This window comes from Talpa europaea (assembly GCF_964194135.1).
Source record: "Talpa europaea genome assembly, chromosome: 4".
Taxonomy (NCBI): domain Eukaryota; kingdom Metazoa; phylum Chordata; class Mammalia; order Eulipotyphla; family Talpidae; genus Talpa; species Talpa europaea.
This window is the reverse complement of record NC_140070.1, coordinates 140,330,787-140,351,196: the sequence shown is the minus strand read 5'-3', so window position 1 is coordinate 140,351,196 and position 20,410 is coordinate 140,330,787. Positions and strand designations below refer to the sequence as shown.

The 20,410-nt window shown below is 51.3% G+C and overlaps 1 protein-coding gene across 1 annotated transcript; it reads right to left on the bottom strand.

Moving 5' to 3' along the window:
• Window positions 1-918: 918 nt before the first annotated feature.
• On the bottom strand, window positions 919-18,944 carry IFNGR2 (interferon gamma receptor 2; the record flags this gene model as incomplete). The annotated part of the gene is given in 8 exon segments (XM_084232746.1): window positions 919-1,046; window positions 1,049-1,157; window positions 2,690-2,847; window positions 3,166-3,325; window positions 5,691-5,836; window positions 8,436-8,632; window positions 13,995-14,127; window positions 18,887-18,944. Coding segments are annotated over 8 exon segments (1,089 nt in total).
• Between the last annotated feature and the right edge of the window lie 1,466 nt (window positions 18,945-20,410).

Sequence of the window (20,410 nt, the reverse complement as noted above, 5' to 3'; positions counted from 1 at the left end):
AGGGGCTCCCTATTAGCCAACTCTTTCTAGCCCCTCCCCCCACTCCCGTGAGAGCCCATGGCCCAGCAGGGGAAACTTCTGTCTTCAGTTTCCTAAATGAGTTATGCTGGGTCTTTGCTGTTTCCACTTTTTTTTTTTTTTAAAGATTCATTTATGCATACAAGAACTGGGGTACAGGCCAGAGGTGTGGGGGTGGGGTGGGGTAAGAGGATTCACCAGAGACAGGGAGGGGAACAGAGCAGGCAGATCTACTGAAATCCACTGCTGAGGGGAGCAGTGGGGAGACAGGAGAGGTCTGCTGCGCCACATAGATCAGCTCCCCTGCCGGGGATCGAACTCATGCTGTATTGGCTGGCGATAGCTTGATAGTGCTGAGACTTAACCCCCTGTGCCACCAGGGAGGCCCGAAATTGAAGTTTTTGATACAGTAATTTTTAAATGTTGAGACTAGGAAAAACAAAATAATGTAAAGTGGGAAGAAAAGACTACACGCAGACTTTAAAAAGTTAATTATCCAATCTTTTATTTCTAGCTTGGAAAAAAATTTTAAATTACTAGAAAAATGTTTACAGGATTAACCATGTTTAGCCAGGAGTCTGCTCAGGAGGCCACGTCTCTCAATGGGTCAGGCTGAGACAGGTAATGTGACCTGTCTGAGGGACCCCAACTCATTTTCCAGAGTTGAGGGATGGGGAGGGGAGCCAAGTCTCTTGACAAGTGGGTCCAGCCAACAATGAACAAGGAGCCAGTGCCATTTTGCCAACAAATAATTACATGTCCCTTTAGTGTTTAAGAGAAATCTTATTTTTTCCTGGGTTTCTCTTTAGCATCATTCTATAAACTTGTATGATTTAGAAAATTCTTGGAAAAAGTAAGCTTGTCTCCCCTAGAGACCCTCCCACCTCTCCCTAGGTTCTGCTAGGCTTTTATGAGGCAGGAATATGGGGTCCAGGGCCAGCAGGATGCCAGAAGCTTCCTTGGCTTAGAGTCCTCTTCCCATAGGCCGGTGGCCGGACCAGCGCTTTGGTTCAAAGTGCTTTGGAAACATCGCGCTCCTCTGGAGACGATACAATGGACACGGAGTCCCAGGCGTCATCCTTTGGGGCGCTGTTCCTGTCCAAGGACTCTAGGATAGGCTCAGTTGGGTCCTTTAAGTACTGGAAAAGGTCAAATAGCAACACCATGATTAGTTTATCAGCCCGAGATCAGCCTTTCAAACGTTCATTTTAGTCGGTACCAGCAGCCTCTATTCAGGTGAAGCTTCCTGTTCTGTCCACATGAAACAGCTTATGCGCTCTCCACCCCTTGCCACGTGAGTAACTGTAACGCCGACCCAAGGGTCAAACAAGTCAATGCATAAGTGTGGGGCGTGCCTGCAGCGTCTCTGAAAATCTAAGTTTTCAGTGAAGGAGGGCGAGGGACCTTTAGTTCAGCTACATTGGGGGCAAAAGTGGGAAAGTTCTGGATCTTTTTCTCAGTCTTTGCCCACCCTGGTGGGTTCTGCTCCATGCAGCGCAGGAGCAGAGGGTCTGGGGTGTCCTGGAGGGTCAGAAGGCCCAGGTCCCGCCTACACAGTGAGAGTCCACAAGCCTCACTTTCCCTTTCATTCCTGCCCGCTTTAGGCTTAGCCATCAGATCACCAGGTTACCAAGAAGCTGGCGCCCGGCTCTTGGAAACGCCGCCAGATAGTGAAATACAGTTAAGTTCGGGGCTGGCAGATTAAGAGGAAGCTGGTGGATCATGTGCACTTGCGAAACCTCAAAAATACATGTGAAAAATGATTCATAGTTCTCATGTAACTCCAGTGACCTTTGATAAACATTTTCACACTTTCCCAGGAAAGTGAACTGAAAGATTTTATGGTTTAGATGCAAACCCCAAAGCAACAATTAGTAGTAAGTTCACTCACGAGGGCCCAGTTGGTAGTTTTGCTGCGAGCAATTATTAAGGATTATTAATGCTTGTAGAACCCTGAGGCCCTCTAGGACCGTTACTTTATGACAATATTAACTAGAGAGGGTTTTTTGGCTTTTTTGGGGTGGTAAGAAGGCTTTCCACTGTCGGTTCAAGGTGCACAGCAGGTTTCTAGAACTCAGTCATCTTCATAATGGAAACTTCAGACCCACTGACCAGCAGCTCCTGTTTTCCTCCCCCAGACCCTGGTAACCACCATTCTACTTTCTGCTTCTATGGCTTTTTCAAGGTGTATTTTTAGATGAAGTACCTCCCCTTTTTACTCTTACATCATTGTGAATTTTTGGACAGGATTTGATTTCTCCCCTCAGGTGTGGTCCCCGGGGTTCTCCCACCACCATGGCCCCCGTGATCCATCACCCCAGTCCCTGTGACCTTCCCTCCCCTGTTTGAGCCTCCCCCACCCATGCCTCAGATCTATGGTCAGCTTGCAACGTCTTGCTTTGACTATCTTACATGCATCTTATGAAAGTGCATGATGCAATATGGTCTTTTTGTGACTGGTTAATTTCAGCCAACATCATGTCCTCCCAGAAGGCAGAGGAACAGTCCACTGTATGTCCACACCATCCACCCACGGTGGACATATGAGTTGCTCCCATCTGTGAACATCGCCCACACTATTGTGAACTCAGATCTCCGTGTCCATGGCTGTGTCCACGGCTGTGCTTGGAGGTGTAACCCAGGGGCCGTGGGGCACTGGGAGCCCACCTACCTCTTCTATTTGTAATGGGATGCTTGGTGGAGTGTGAAACCAGTACTTGACCAGGCCTCTGTACTTCAGCACCAGGAAGAGACAGGCCCCCGACAGCACTGACAGTGACAAGACAATGGCCACGGTGATCAGGATGACCGGCTGGAGCCTGGTAGCAGCTACAAAGGTGACAAAGGTGACCAGAATGACCATCTCACCCACGACACAACACCAGATCACCAGATGCTGAAATAGTGTCATGTCCCAGCACAACGACCAGTGACAGTCACTGCCCCTCCTCCGGCCCCACCTGCGGGAATTATCAGCCAGTGAAGGTGCTTCCGTCACCAGCCGATAACACCCACAGGGCACTGCTGTCTTCTCTCTGGGTCCCCCCACTCCCACCACCTTCAAAGTGTCCCCCCTCCCGCCCCATTTCACTATTTTAGGAGTGTCGTCTCCCCAGTTCAGACAGGACACAAGAAGGCACATATTACCATCTGCTGTTGTTTCATAGCAAGATGCGTTGCTTAAGTGCCCGGGACTGGACTGGCCTGTCCATGGCCCACGCAGCTGTGCTTGGACTTGTAAACAGTACACTGTGGCGGGCTTTAAACCATCCAACACAATGACATTCTTCTGGAAAGGGCCTTTCACCTACGTAAGACAAACACATCAACACCATGCAGGTAAACTGCCCAAATCCACACTCTTGGGCCCCCTCTGTATTTCCTCAAGTCCTCAGTGAATACAATCATCAAAGATAAGAAGATTCTGCTTCTCAGGAGCCGCTGGCATGCAGCGGATGTTTTATATGTGAATGTCAGTGAGTGGACAAGGAGCCGTGGTGTCGGGCTGTGATCTGTGACTCGGCCGGGCAGGGCCTGGGTGGCCGCCGAGGGCCCGGGCTGGAACGCAGGCATCCCAGTATCCACTGCGAAACTTTCTCTTTGAAAATGAGCACTTGCCTTTCATGGCTAATCCGGTCTAGACACTTGAAGTTAGAGAGAAAATCAGAGAGAAAATCATCCTCGGAGAGATGTGTCTGTGTTTCCCAGCCTGCTTAGGTTTTGACTGAAATGTGTCTGTTCCTCTTAACAGTTTTGGCTCCAATCAAGACACGGTTGAAAGCTAGATTCCCTCCCACCTCCCTGGGGCTGCCCACCCCCGGGACTGTCACCCCCCCATACCTGGGGCTTTCCAGCTGGGAGCGCCTCATTCTGCATAAAGATGTCGTTGGTCAGGGAGAAATGAGAAAAAAAAAGATCATGTTATGACACTGAGGATTTCTTATAAAGGACTGGCTTCTTATTCTGCAGCACAGTAGAATCAGCTATCGCCAAGTGAAATGCTGGTGTAATACACATTTGATAAAGAAGAACAATGAAATTGCTATCGTGGTGACTGGAACAAGCAGGTCATTCAACTGTACACAGCCTGTGAGCTCATATTATTAAGCTGTGGAACCTCCACTTCACGCAATTCCTGTTGCCTTTTATATCTTAGCCAACCTCTGGGTGAAATGTGGCAGCTCACAGGCATATTTCTTTGGTTACTACTGAATTTGGCTGGCTTAGATTTTTTTTTTTATTAAGATTTATGTATTTTTATACAAGAACCGGGGCACAGGCCAGAGGCATGGGAGGATGAGAGGATTCATCAGAGACAGAGCGGGGAGCAGAACAAGTAGATGGACCGAAACACACTGTTGAGGGGAGCAGCGGGTGTGACAGGAGAGGTCTGCCACGCCATGTGGGTCTCTCCCTGGCCAGCCGGGAATTGAACCTGTGCTGCAGAGGCTGCGGACAGCTTCATAGCACTGCGCTCGACCCACTGCGCCACCGGGGAGGCCCTGGCTTAGATTTTTGATCACTTCTATTGTATAAATTTCCTATCTCCTTTGTACATTTTGCTACTGGCTCTGTGAAAATTCTTTTGAAGAATATGAATCTTTATCCAAGGGTAATTAATCTTTTAACCTTTGTTTCTGGAATCTTCAGTTGGTCTTGGAATAATAAAAAATTTTAGTGAGATGGGTCTGTTAGTCTTTCTTTATAGTCTGTGCCTCTTGTTTCAACTCTTTACGATGGAAAAGATGGCAACCAGCAGAGCTAACAGCTGCAGGACTTTTATCCGTACCCGAGGATGGCCTTTTTAAAAATATAAACTAATTGTATTTTCTATAAATACTAGGATTTTTCACTTTTCTTCGGCTTAACGGTGGGAAGAAATTTTTGCTTCTGATGTCACAAAGAGTGAGTTTAAAGGGCAACAATCCTTGTAGGTTTATTTCAGCAGCCAGTCGGCATTTTTAAAAATGGAAAGAGCCGAAAACTGAGAAGACCGATGTTCAGCCCTGACACGGCCGTCCTCAGGGGAAGCCTGCTCGCGAGGCCGGCCCGGGCCTGTGCTGGGGAGCTGCATTTCAGGAGCGTTCCCACATAACCTAACTGGTAAGGTGGTGGACTGAGCACGTGATGTGCTTTCTGCCCAAGCCCGGCTTTCCTTCCGGGAGTCTGGGATTTTGGTGTGTGCTGGGGAGAAGCTGCGTTTGTGACCAGCCCCCCATAAACCTTGGGCACGGTTCCCTGATAGACGACATTCCCCGGGTGTCACAGTCTGTGGATGGAAGGTTCAAGTGTGTTCTGTGTGAGTCTACGGGGAGAGCACTCTGGGGACCCCATGTCTGAACCCCCTGGGCAATGCCCAGTGGGTCTAATCCCTTGGCCGATTTTGCTTTCCTTTTCCTCCTTACGTAGTAGCTGTGAGTCCCACCCCAGGCCCAGCCAAGCAGGTCTCACAGCCGGGATGGACAGCACCCGGCGGCTGGGAGTCAGCTGAGTCCCAGCACAGGGAGGGAAGCACAGGTCTTGAAGGAGAGGACTACAACCAGCTCAGTCTCAGGCTCGAGGAGATCCTCGGACATCCTATTCTCCTTGCCTGCTTTAAAGTTTCCTTTCTTTTGCTATATCAGAAACTCTTAAGAAGAGAACATTAAAACAAAGAAGAAAAATGCTCTTGCCTGTTGGGTTGCTGTCTTCTCCCAGAAACGGACATAATAATGAAAAGTGGCCAAGGAGATATTTATGTCAAAGGGAGGGGAGAGAGCGATGATAAAGGAGTTTTCTTCTGGGGTCACCCAGATGTTCCCTGGAGGCCCGACAGTAACTGAAATAGAATTACAAACAAACATACATGAATATGTATACATACCTATATTGCATCTGTACATAAAACATGTATAGTGTGTATATATACATTACATAATACTATACAGTATATATGCTCACCCATATGACACGTCTACATGCTCACACATATAGCCACACAGACATGTTTACTTATCCACACACACATGCACACACATTTACATATCCACACATTTACATAACCACACACATTTACATACACACACATGCACTGAAGTTGCCCTTGTGGGTCTGCCACTCCTAGGCAGCCTATTCGGCCGTCATTTTGTCACCTAAACAAGGTCAAAGTGGCCTGGCCAGTTAGGAACAGGAGCCCAACCCTTCAAAGAGCGCAAAGCTGGGTCACACTGGAAAGGTTATGCATCACAAGGTATGTCCAGAACGCCCAGGGCGCTGAGGACCAATGCATAACACGTACTCCCGACTTATACATCACGAGGTATGACCGGGAACACTTGGGGGGTCAGGACCAATGTATGACAAGGGACTCCAGAAGCTGATCAGTGGAGCGCCTTGTTGATAAGATTAGAACCATGGCTGGGGATTAGGGTGTAGCATCAAGTAGATGAGAAGTGCCTGGAGGGCAGACTCACAATGCCTAATCTTCTACACCCTTCCCCTTTCTTTAATCTCCGTAATCTCTTTACAACCAATTACGTGTGTCAATAAAAGGGCCAGGATCTTGCTCTTCAGCAGCATCCTGCATTAGTCTGCTCCACGACTCCCGTTTGTCAGTGTGGTGTTGTCCGCCGCAACAGCCCTCAGGTGCAAAAGAACCACCAGAGGCTGCTCTGGGCACAAGATTTACTATGAAACTGTACATCAGGAAGCCCAGTGGGCTGCGCCATGCCCCACATGGTGGCCCAGGACAAGTCTCTCTGGCCTCCCCGGGGATAGTTCAGGTGCAAGCGGGGAGCCCCCCACCAGGGAGGCACAGAAGTTCCCGGGACTTAAAAGATATAAGAGCCACTATCTCTTACAACAGCTCCCCAGGAGTAGTTTCCAGGGTTCCCACAAGGGACATGCCCCATTACAGGAACCACCACACTCAGCAAAGCCCAGACATGGCTTCCCACTGCTCACCGCTGACATGCAGGTGACCAGTCCCGTGGCCTTTTGACCATAAGCAGTGCTGCCTAGACACAGGCTAAATGTGTTGCCTTTATCAGCTTGCCTCAGAAACTGGGCCAAAGGTTAGTCAAAGATTCCCTTTCCATGCAGAGGGAAAAATGATTCTGTTGACCCTTATCTTCCCCCTCGTTTCCTCCCATCCACCCACCCATCCATCCGTCTGTCCATCGCTCCCTCCACCCGTCCATCCAATTTTTATGTAAATGAACAAGAGTGATATTTACAAACCTTTAAGTACATTTGTCTCCCAGCTAATTGTAACACTATGTTAAATATAAGAACGGAAACAGCACCATGGCCAGTCTGCTTGTTAAGACGCCTTACATGACTCACAGGCCAGACCGCCACGGACTGTGACTCAGGAGATGCCCTCAAGGAAGGGTCACAGCACTTATCAGGTCTAAGCTGTACAATTAACTGGAGGGCCTCGGACCAAAGCACAGGTTTGAGCTCGAGGGGGCCCGTCGCACGCCCTGTACACGCAGATGACCGTCTTGCTGTGGACAGCTGGCGTGGGTGCCCGGAGGCGGGGGCTCGCTCGCCTCCCACGCTCTGCCCAGGACTCTCCCAGGGTGGTGAGGGTTAGAGGTGTGGCCTGGGCCCCACCCCCATCCTCTCTGGCCCGGCCTTGCCCACTCACTGCCAGCTACAGCAACGCGACAGAAAGCTTTCGTAAACCCTGCTCTCAGACATGGACACATACATTTTGAGCTTCCTTCCAACAGCTACGTGACCCAGCAGGGGAGGCAGCCCGCCTGCAGGGCCCCCGGGTGCAGGCCTCTCCCTCACTGGACATTTTGTCCAGACTATCCCAGGACTCAGGATGGGAGTAGGGGTGGGGTTTGCCCTTCTGAAGAGAGCCTTGGATCCTGGATCCGGGACCTGAGGCCACCCTGATAAATCTGTCTCTGAGGGAGGAATCGACCTGCATTCCAGCCAGGCCCCGAGGAAGGCAGTGGATCTATGGGCAGCTTGCTAAGAGCAGTTTCACAGACTGAGCCTGTTACTGTCAACCCAGCCTTGTCCACAGATGTGGCCGCACCGCAAAAGGGGGTCCTGTTCCAGAGGAGGGACACAGGTGGTCTGCCGGCCCCTGGTCCAGTGAATCGTTCTCTCCCCCAGCATCAGCTTCAGTCAGCACGGGAGGTTCTGGAATAACGTTGTTTTGTTATGACATCAGTGGGAAAAAATGACCTTGGTTAACACTGAACAAAACGTTATTCCAGGGCCTGCTTTTGTTCTATGTTGTGTCACTTAAAGTCACGCTCCAAGAGGCCAAGACAGCACCAAGGACTTGCTGCGCTTGGGTTTGCCCATCACGCTGTTATTTAGGGTGAGAGACATGACTGAGGTGTGTGGACTGAGGGGAGCGGGGAGGAAAGGGAGCCTGGCTATGGAAAATGGAGTTTCCACCCAAGTTCTCTCACCGTTCCGGTAGTGCTGGAACCAGGGCACGGTTGCCCAGGCAGAAACCATGTCTCCCAGCTCGGCTCGCACCCGCAGATGGACGTTGAAGTGCGTGGAGAAGCCCTCTTCATTGCCAGTGAAGTTACACCACGTGATGGTGATCCTCGTACAGTTCACCCCTGGCAAGTAGCGATGCGTGTCGTGCCAGCCGCTTGAGCTGGAATTGCAGAGAAAAAGGGTCTCTCGTCGCTGAGTTCTCTGTCCTGGAGAGGTTTCCCCAGAGCAGTGTTAAAAACAGCTGTATTCAGGGTCCTCACACTGCACAATCCACCCATTTAGGGTGTGCAAGTTCATACTTCGCTGCCTTCCGGTAGATGCACAGGTTTGAGCAAACATCACCACAATCAATTTTAGAATATTTTCATCCCCCCCAAACCCCTGTTCACAGTCACTCTCCATTTCCCTTGAACCCCCCCGCCCCCCGCCAAAGCTCTAGGCAACCTTTGATCTACTTTCTGTCTTTACAGACTTGCCTACTTTAGACATTTCACATAAACAAGATCACCAGTGGTGTGGCCTTGTGCGAGCAGCTCCTTTTGCTCAGCCACTGCCCTGGCACATTACATCAGCACTTTCTTGTGGCCAAATAACATCCTGTTGTATGAACCGATCACATTTTGCCAGTGGACTTGTGGGTTGTTTCAACTTGGACTATGGACCACTGGCAAAGAACAGTCACATTGTGTGAACATGTCTTCAGTTCTCTGGGGCATACACCCAGGAGTGGAATTGCTCAGTCAAATGGTAACTCCAAGGGGTCTCGCCATTCTATGTACCCACTCACAGTGGAGCAGGGTTCCGATCTCTCTACAACCTCACCGACACTTCTATTATGGCTTTTTTCTTATAGCCTTTCTCGTGGGTATGCTGTGGTATATCACTGTGGTTTTGATTTGCATTTCCCTGGTGAATAATGATGCCGAGCACCTATTCACGTGCTTAACGGTCATCTGTTCGTCTTCTTTGGAGAACTGCCTACGACAATCCTGTGTCTATATTTTACTTGGCTTGCCTTTTAATTATTGAGTTGTAAGGATTCTTTATGTATTGGATAGAATGTCCTTATCAGATACATGATTTACAAATTGTCTCTCCTATTCTGCCCTACAGCTGATTTTAATGCTTCAAACTCAGCTGCTGTAGCCCACGTCTTAGGAAGGACATTTGCCCAAACTCTGCTTATGCTTCCTGCTCTTGTGAGTGTTCTAACTCCATGGCCATGAATTTATTTATTTATGTATTTTTGCATAGAAGAACTGGGGTGTGAGGGGTGAGAGGATTCACCAGAGACAGAGTGGGCAGCAGAACAGGCAGATCTACTGAAATACACTGCTGAGGGGAGCAGCAGGGAGATGGGCAGGGTCTGCTGAGCCATGTGGATCAGCTACCCAGCCAGGGATCACACTCAGGCCGCCTTGTTGGGCTGTCATGGTGGCAGTGCTGAGACTTAACCCTTATGCCACCAGGGAGGCCCCCGTGGTTGTGCATTTAAAGAGTTTGCCTCACCCATGTGAACACTCTACCATTTATAAAGTGAGGCATCCTTGTAAGTGACAGTGCATTCCTCAGAGCCTCAATACTCCCACCCGGGACTCTGGTCCCCAGCCCTGACTTCTGTTCTGGTCTTAGGTGACAGACTTGATGCCTAACACCTTGTGCTTTCTTTGCTGAATTATCTTCAATTTATTTTTAGTTTCCCTAGGTAAACAATCATTTCTGGAAAACAAGGAAGCACCAGAGGCTAATGACCCAAACAGATCTATATATTGGTAATTCACCTACAAGTTTTGGTAATTCACCTACAATATATTGGTAATTCACCTACAAGTTTTCTTTCCACCAGCCCTGAAATAGTTTGCCATCTTGTCCAATTTGCCTGATGATTCTTTATCAATTGATAGATTAGAACCTAACAAAAATGTCAGGTTCCTGCAATTCCTCATTTCATTTAGTTATGCTGATTTTTTTCTTTAATTGGCACCTACGCATCTCTACCTTGTGTTACCTTGACAAGCTTCACTTCCTAGTTTTCAGGTCACCTGTGTGCAAACACCTCATTCCCCTTTGTGTACTGACCTAGCATTACTCAGTCTGTGTGTTTTAGATTTTTTTCAGTCTTGCTGCTAGCTGGCGTCCTGTAACCTCTTCAGTCAATGGGTTAGTGAATGAAAAAGTTTCAAGGGACACAATAGCCACTTCAAGGCGTGTGGTCAGGGTTTCCATAGAAGACTGCACCACAGTCACACCCCGCAAGTCTTGGGTCACGACCCTAGTGGGGAGACAGATCCCAAGCCACGAGCACCGCCTTGCAGAATGCAGAGCATGCTCAGAAAGTGCACAGACACTTGGGGGCCTTTCTCAGAGCTACTTAAACAAATATTTCTTAAAGAGTTTAAAGGGGCACAAGCCACCCCAATTTAAATGACAGCTGACACCCAAAGGCCTGTGGTTGGGTGAAGGACAATCGGGAGAGGAAGCTGTCGTCCGGAATGCTGTCTCCCCTTCTGCCAGCAGAGGGTAAAAACAGGCGCCAAGGGGCCCACTGCAGTAAAGAGTGACCTGAACACAGCCTCAAGGGCCCGGCACTGCCCACCCGCTGCAGACTCCCAGACAGGTCCTCTCGCAGCTGCCCACAATGGCCGGCCTCCGTCCTGGGACTTGCCGAACGGGACAGCAGCCCTCACCACAAGCACAGTGGTTAAGTAGCGGGGGGGGGGTTCTAAAGCCACAAGACCTGGGCTCAGATCCTTGTTGCTGCATTTCTCTGTTCTTCAGTGTCTATTTTTTCTCTATAAAATGGGGCTAAGCATGGCTCCCAGAGCTGCCAGGAAGGCTAAACCAGCTATCAAGGAAACCCAGTTTTAATGCTTGGCAGCTTGTAGGCACCACGTCAATGTTTGTTAAACAACTGGATGGCTAGTGATTGGATTATTTCCAAAATTGGTAAATTTGTCCCTTTTGATGCAATAATTACTCTTCTGGAAATGTAAGGAAAAAAGCAGAGGTGACTGATATAAGAGGATACGGCTTACAAGAGTTATAAACAGTCAACCACCTATATTTGTCAGTGAGGAGGAATTAAACACATCATGGGATATATCATATAATAAAATTGTGTACAGAGAAATCATATGGAAAAAAAAGCTCACCCGCTTAACTACATTAAGTTAAAACAAAACAAAAAAGGAAGCAGGGCCCAAAAGCGTAACCCCGGTTTTGTTTCATTTTTATACAAACACCAGCCCATTTCCAAACAAGTGCATGCATTTAGAAAAAAGTCTAGAGAGAAATACACTAAGAGGACAGTAGTGATCATTCTTAGACTAAAGACAACAGCTTGTTTAAATGTTATTCTTATTGCTTTTCTGGATTTTCCAGATTTTCTACAAAGCTCAGGTATTGCTATTAAAATAAAATTGAAATGAAATTTTAAAAGATGTTTCCTGAGAGGATTGGGCCGGGCAGGGGTGGAGGGGGGGTGGTGGTGGCTACAACTCGAAAGGGCCCTGCTTACTGGCTATATATTCAATGGAAACTTGAAATTAATCTAGAATTCTTTTTCTTGGAAGTGCTATCTCTAGATTGGTTAATGTTGGCAGTATTTGAAGAACAAATTTGCACACTGTGGGCCAAACGGCCTGTAGGCCAATATATGGTCCCTGCAGCCTCTGATTTAAATTTAAAAATTTTGCCACCAAGTGCTCTATATATAATTTTGGTTTTGCTACTGTAACTGTCAAAACACAGAAGCACCCTTGTTAGCAATCACAATAATGCCTGCCTGCAGAGAAACAGGATGGGAAGCTCAAGTCCCACAAGCCTCAAAATTAAATTATTTAATATCACTAGAAAGTCCCTAATATGTTAAAGTCTCTAAAAACAAAACAGAAGCAAAGGCCCTCTCCCACCAAATCTGTAGCTACAAAGAAAAGAAAACCAGCCTCCATCCGTTTTTGGTGGCCTCTCAGCTTTTCTGAATGTGGGGCCTGTCTGTTCACCCCATCTCTTTGTTTCTTTTCCTAAAATCAACTCGATCCTGAATACATCTCTATAAAACGTTTTGAGCAAACCCAACAAAGTGAAACAAGTTGGTCTAGGAAAGTGTTGCTTTTTGAAAGTGTCAAAGTTTTTAAAAACTATATTTCTAGTATTTAGAGGCTCTGTGAACACACCAGGCAGAGTCCTTCCCCTTTGGAAGCCTAGACATCTGAGTCAACAAACCAGCGGCGACGTCCTCTACTCAAAACCTTGTTTAGCTCCAGTATATTATAACCCACTACATGCTGAGGAGGGCCGGCTTCCGCCTGAGGACATGCGCGGTGCCCTTCACCAACTTAAAGTCCTTAACAATATTTGAACAAGGCCCCCCCCCCCCCATTTTAACTTTACATTGGGTCCATTTATTATAGATTACCATGCTTGTCATTTACAGTTACTTGAAGAATGGATAAATGTGAGCTAAAGGCAACCCTCAAAGTCCAGCTTAGAGTCTAGATTTTGAGCCAAACACTGTTACAATGGATACGGAGAGAGGAAAAAGGAGCCACTGGAAACCAATTCCTCTAACACAGTCAACGCCTGTTGTGGTTCCAGGTTCTCTGCTGTTCTGACCACGGATACATTCCAAACTGTACATGTGGCTCCAGTGGCTGCCTCAGGTCCAACCACAGGCTACCAGGTGTGGCACGCCTCTTTCTGCCAGTGGCCAAGAATAGACACTTGAAGGCCTGTCCTTGTCAGTGTTTTTTCTGAGAGATCGCATCCTCTGCTTCAGGTAAAAGTGCCGTGGGAATCTCTATGAGTCTGATGTATAGAAAATATTTTCCAGGAGGGCTGTGCAAATTGGCCCTGATCCTACACTGTACCAACCAGTCACATCCTCACAAGCTTTGCCATTCTCTAAACGTTATTTAGTAATAGAAAATGACAGCCTATAATTTAACTTCATCTGCTAGAAATCCATTTAATGAGGTCATCCACTAGCACTGGAGGTCTTGGACCATCTCCTCATCTTCATCTGTGTGTTTATGTTACACACTAAATGATGACAAACTCCGAAGGGACAAGAGCCAGAACAATGTGCCAAAGAGAAAACTTGCTTCGAAATTATAATTAAAGGACGCGGTTCCTTATTAGGTCCAATTTGACCTAGAAGGTTAAATAAACCAGATTTTTCAAACTTGAAGGAAATAAGAAGCAATAAGGTGCCTTCTGCCTGTCAAAACAGGAAATCCTTTTAGACAACTTCTCCTGAAAGCAATAAGAGAATAAACTTCCACCAAACTGAGAAGTCACGTGGTAGGCCGCAGGCCTCCCCACCAGCCTGTGACCTCTCAGCCCCCGCAGGAGTGGGAGGCTGAGTCGCTGCCCTGGGGGTTTGAAAAGTACACAAGAAACATGTGTGTCCCCTGGATTTGCTTATAATCCTGCCAAGAGGCAACAGGGAGCAGCTGGCCCCAGGTCCCTTGACGACGCCCCCACAGCTCCCGGGAAGGACACCACAGAAACATCAGGCTTACTATTTCAGCTGCACCCGGTAGACCACGGGCCTCGAGTCCCAGTCCGGGGTCCCTGGCTCCCAGCTCAGGACCTGCTCCGTGTTGTACAGGCGAATCTTCGGGTTCCGAGGAGCAGGCAGCTGGGAAGGAGCGTCTTGCGAGGGACAAAGAATAAGAGAAAGGGGTGGGAGAGAAAGGGAGAGTCAAAAGGAGAAAAGAAAATTACAAAATGACTTAAATGCACGCAACCATTATTCACACATTGCAGTTTTGGTCCAAGTGCAGAAATGGTATTACTGGATCTCCCTGGCAGGTTCCCCAGCCCCTGATGATGAAGATGGCACCCTTGGATTTGCTTATAATTCTGTCAAAATGTAGATTTCCTGTCCCTCATGCGCCACAAGGAAATCTGCAATTTCAACATGCTTCCCATCTGGCTCTTTTGCATATTAAAGTTTGAGAACAAACAACGAAATGCATGACCCCCAGGGAGCCCCACTGGCACAGTCCCCTTCCTTGGCGTGACCTGGAAGATGTGACCTCAAACCTACCCCCTCCTCTGAGCAGAGACCTTACAGGATGGAGCTAGAGATGGCAGGGCCCTGAGCCTTTCCTCTAGGGAGAAAACTTTCTCTGAGACTGAAAGATGAATCAGAAATGTCTGGAAGGTAGAAATTCAAACCACACAGTTTAGTAAATGGACCAACCAGGTAAGGCTGAGGGCCTGGCCCCACCAGCTCCTCACTGGAAGGGCTTGGGGCCACTTGTCACCTACAGCACGCCCACCCATCTCCATATCTGCCATCACTGGGTGACCTTCATTCTGGATCTTTCTTCAACTAGAGAACCATCACTTCTCCCAATTGATACCAAGCCTTCAGGAAGCCAGGGCCAAAGGGGCAGAGAGGGGCCTGGTGCAGGAAAGTTGCTCTCCTAGTCAGGCCCATGCCCGTGATGCAGTTACAAATGATTGGTCTCTCAGATAAGAATTAACAAGTTTGTTTTTCCCCCTCTCTTGCAATGTCCCCTTTATTTGACATGTTTGCCTTATGACAGGGGGTCTCTCAGATAAGCATTAACGTTTGTCCCATATTTCTTGCAACTTCTCCCTTATTGGACAGGTTTGTCTTCTTGCAATCCAAGGAAAAGGGAGTTAAACAGCAGTTGTTGAAAAAAGCAAGTGAAACCCCGCCCCCTCCCCCCTACCTTTGCAGACCCTTGTCCATCTTACCCCCTTTTTTCCCTTTTGCATAAAGACCCCTGCACTCTGCCAAAGAGCAGGACGGTCGTCTTTCAGACTCAAGTCTGCTGCTCTCCTCGTTTGTTGACAAATTAAACCACTTTCCTTTTCCTCAAACTGTTTCCTTTATTGGCTGAGGGAAACTGAGGCCAGAGTTTGGAATAACCCACACCGTGGCTGCAGGGCACAGTGGACCCCAAAGTGTGCCGAGAGCTGTAGTTCCTCCAGGGCATGTCCTCAGGACCAGGAGCTCAGCACAGAATCTCGGCGCCCTCCTTCTACTGCCTGTTCCTTATTGATGCTGAAATAAATGATCCCAACTTAGAGGCTTCAGACACTCTGAATTTATGCGCTTGCTATTCTGGGGATCAGTTTGGAACAGGTCTCATCGTACCAAAGTTCACCGCGTGGCTTCCTTCTGGAAGCTGTAGGGAGAACCTGTTTCCCTGCCCTTTCCAGCGGGCCTCTGCTCACATTCTTTGGCTGTGGCCCCGTCCTCCGGGGACACTGGGCCCAGTGCTGGGGTCTGTCTGGGCCAGACTCCTCTGTCCTTCAAGGACCCTGGGCCCACACAGCCCAGCAACGCATCTCACTCCATCACTCTGCAAAGTCCCGTTGGCCGTGTCAGGTAACAGTCTGGGGCGTGGGGATCAGCATGCGGACATCTTTAGGGTCCCTTCATTATCTCCCCATCGCAGGGAGAGGAGCCAGTAGGCATTTCCTCTCCCTCCAACCTTCTTTACCATCCTCTCCCCAGCCTAGACATTCAGCTAGGAGAGGGGGCGCCCAGAGACCGGTGATGACGAGCAGGCTCCCACCCCACTGACGCTGGGCCAGAGAAAGGCTTTCTGGAGCCTCCAGAGGAGCCTAGAGAGTGAATCTGCAGTTTCGCTCTCATAGTTGAGTTTCTTGGAATCCCTTGTCTCACCACATTCAGGAAGAAAACAAGTCTGAGAACCGTCAACTGCCATGAAGCAGCAAAACTGCAGACCACGCACGGGGCCCTGATAACCGGTTCTTCTCACCTGGCAGATATCCTGGCCAGCCTCACCCTTTGTTCCCGCCCCCCGTGGTCTCCTTGTTCCTGGAATATGCTGGGCTCACCCACACGCTGCCTCGCCCTGGGGCGAGGTTCTGGAACCTTCTGTCCTGTGGTGCCCTTGATCTCTCTGCCACTCCCTTCCGGTGCCCTCTCCTCAGACTGGCTCCCAGCGTTGAATGCCTGGCCTCGGGACCCCCTCTCTGCTCCTTGTCTCCACGGGGCCTCTTCACCTCTGGTGTCTTTCGCTTAGAGGAGCATGGGTTCCAGGACCTGGGTTCCAAGTCACGCAGGGTTGTGGGACCTCGGGCGAGCTGTGTCACCTCTCTGTGCCTCAGTGTCCATCTGGGCAACGGGCGGGATGGCGACACAGACTTGTCACCAGGGATGAAGGAGCAGATTTTGTGTGCAGTGCCAGGACCACCTCATGACCGTCACCGCTTCTGGGTAATAGCATAGCGACAGCCCCCCCAGAAACCCGCACGGCGAGCTCCAGAAGGGCCAGGTGCTGTTGGATTTAGGGGTTAAAAGAGCAGCCACTCAAGAGCTGGGAGTGGTGACGGGGTGGCCTTCGGCACAGAGGTGCGCGCCTCATCACAGATGGGGCCACCACCCCCGTGTCCTCAGTGCTGCCTCTTCCACTCAAAACCACGTGCAGCTCCAGCTCTCTCCTCCCTTCCTTGCTATACCATCCGTCTCCCCGTTTCTTGGGTCTCAGAGGCTGGGGCAGGGGCTGGATGGGCAACTCTGGGCCAGGGACTCATCTGGATGATTCTGAAAAGTCTATATATTGGCCATCACGCCTGCTGTTAGCAGTGTTGAAAATGGCTCAGATTCTTCAACACACCGGTAATTAAATTCTGAAGGAATTAGTTGACTTAGCGCACGTCAGTGCTACTGATTAGTTTTCCATCTAAAGGAAATGGTGGCCACTTAAAATGGTGGCCACGTTACTAGAGAATGGGTCATCCCATATTTTACATATGGTTCCCTATAGCAACTCTAAAGGACAGCTCTTCTAAGTCTCCCTTTTAAAATTTTGCTTCAGAAACTCTTATTTCTCCCACCCTAACCACAGAAACAATTTTCTGATTACCAGACACTTGTGACTTATACAAAAGTGGGCATTTTTCTAACGATTTGATCATCGTTAATATTTTCACTTTGCCTTGACTCACAAAGAGTTTCTCTTAAAAATATCCCAGGTGGGTTTTAAAAATTCTTTATTATGAAAAAATTTCAAAGCCACAGAAACAGAGATGAATATAACGTGCTGCTTTGCAAGGGATGTCTGATGAAGGGCCAACGTACATCTGCGACGTGTCACATTGTAGTAGCCAATAAAAAGTGACTAGTAGAAAGACGCCAAGCCCTCAGGTGCTGTGCTGTGCTGAGCCACCAAGCTTCTAAAGACTTCTCTCAACCTTTGCACGCACACAGTCACAAGGAGTTCTGTGGTCACCACCTATCAGGAGTAACGGTAGACATACCACCACCTGCCCGCCGCCATTCCCAGCAGTTTGCCAATCCCCTATCTTATCTAAAGGAGGCCCAGAGCCCGGGCAGAGTCAGGATTCAACCCACTTGTCTGCCTCCCATGGGAAAATATGGGCCCACAGGCTCACAGGCAGGGTTCCCCCAATCAAGGAGCTCTGGGGTCTTTGCAAGGGCTGCTGGGGGAAGAAACACACCCAAGCAACACCTGGAGACTTCAACAGGAGGACCTGTTCAATGTCACGAGCCTCTAAGTGATACACTCAATGAGGACATCACTCTCTCCACCCAGAAAAACCCAGCTTAACACAAACACAGACACACACACCCCGAATGTTCTACAGAAGGAGACTGAACCCAGGCAAGAGGCCGTCTGGTCAGAAGCAGGCCAGGAGACCTGCTCCCCAGCACGACCACGGTCATACCTGGGCCTGCCCTGAGAGCTCGTCCCTCTCCCTGATCTCGTGGAGGCCACGCTCACTCTGGACACCCCCAGGCTGCAGTAACAGTCACAGCCTCGGCCAGGGCAGAGGCTCCAGCGGCGGAGGGTCTCCAAGGCGCAAGGGCGCCCGGAGGCCGATGGGTCTCACCTGCAGCAGCGGCCCCCGGCCAGGCAGGGGCTCAGGCGCATCAGTACCAAGAATCTGTGGCCGGCAAAGGCGGCCCTTTCCGAGCCCGGGGTTCGCTCACCCTCTGCTCCTGGCAGGGAGCGGCGGCCGGGGCGGGGTGGGGGTGCAGGGTGCCCGGGCTGCAGGGTGCCAGGCTGCAGGGTGCCCGGGCGCAGCAGCTGGGCCAGGCCGCAGGGAGGAGCGGCGGCCGGCCCGGCTCCTCCGGGTCAGCAGGCTGCTCGCCCAGAGGCGGCCGGAATTCCCCGCCGCCCACCCCACACCCCGCGGCCAGTGCGGCCCCCCGCGCGCCCCGCGAGCCGGCAACCCATCCGGGCCCCCGCGGACCCACCCAACGATCGATCGTTCGCCCCGCACGAAGGCCCCTACCTGGAGCCCTCGCGGACCCCACCGGGCCAAGGCGCTCCGGGGACCCCACCCGCCGGGCATGCGCGAGCCGCCGGGCGCGCCCCAACCCCTCGCGGTCCCCACCGCGGCCGCGGCGCCGCGAGCTGGCCGGGGCGGCCCCTCCTACCTGTCGGGGGCGCCGGGGCGCCGAGCCCGGCGAGCAGCAGCAGCAGCAGCGGCCGCATGGCGGGGGGCCGGGGCGCCGCGGGGGCCGGGGCTCGGGGGCCGCCGCGCTGCTCACGTCGCGGCCGGGGCGGCCATGGCGAGCGCCGGGCCCGCCTCTTCCCGAGCGCCGGGGCCGGGACTGCGCGTCCAGGCGGCGGGGAGCCCGGCTCGGCCGCCGCGCCCAGGCCGGCCCCTCCCCGCCCCGCCCCGCGCCGCGCCCCCGCCCCCCCGGGACTTTCCTCGGCGCCTACCGCGGCCGGCGCTCCCGGGAAGCGTGACCCTGGGGCCCCGGGCTCCCCGCGGGCCGGGCGCCAAGTCGGGGCCCGAGTCGGGGCCCCGCCGAGGCAGGAGGCCCGGGGCGCGGGGGGAGCCCGGGGCGCGCGCCCGCGGGGCGCCCGGCCTCGCGACCCCGCGACCCCCCGCTCTCCCCTCCCTCCGCCGGGGAGCGCTTGGGGTGGCGCGGCGAGGAGAGCCCCCCTTGGGTTTACCCCTCTGGTTTCTGCACAGCGGCGGGGCACCCCGAGCTTTTCACACTTGCTCAGAAACCAGCTCTGAAGCGCGCGCTGGTGGCACAGGGCCTGGGGCGGGAGGGCGGAGGTTTGGGGGGCGCAGTGGGCAGAGAAAGCGGAAGGAGAAGGGCACGTCCCGCGTTTCACATGCTGGGTGGGTCCGGCTTGGGGCGCCGAGAAGCGCGGGAGGAAGTAACCGGGGCGCCGGGTGGGGTGGGGTGCTGGGGGGCCCCCAGGGGCCTGCGCCTGCTGCCACCCCTGGCTCCTGCGTCCAGGTGGAGCCGGCGCCGGCCTGGGGAGGGTTCGGTGAGCTCAGCCCGGAGCGCAGGGGGAAGGGGGTGAAGCGGGAGCCCCAGAAGAAGGCGAGCAGCCAGGGGTGTCCCGGCCGCGCCTCGGCCCGGGCCGCCCTCGGGGTACAGCCCCCGCGTGGGTCCGGGCCCCCCGCCGCCCCTCCGGCCCCTCCCCCGCGGCACCCGGAGTTGAGCGTTTGGCCCCCGAGTTTCCCAACATGAGTGGAATAAACGGAACCAGCAGCCCCAGGGCCGCTGGCAGCACCGTGTTTGGCAACCCTTTGTTTTGTGGCTTGTGCGTTTTTTTTTTCTTTTTTTTTTTTTTTGTAAAACGCCTTAAAAATCGACCACCGTTGTGCAAATAGGTGATGAAATACCTAGCAGTTCTTTAAATCATGCTTTGATTTTTTTTTCAAGACATAGACACATTTGTGTGATTAAGTGGAAAATGATTGGACGTGGAAAAAGCAGACAGAAGGCAGAATTCTTGCCCAAAAGGATGCCTTGAAAATGATGGGAGGAAAGACCAAAATACGAAAAGGAAGTGGGATTATGATGCTAACACTTTTATTTTTTATACTTTTTTCTTCACTGATCCCTATGAGAATATATTTCTTTTCTAATCAAGGGGAAAAAAAACCCAACATGTTAAAGAAAAGGACAAATGCACCTTGGTCTCAGGTCAGA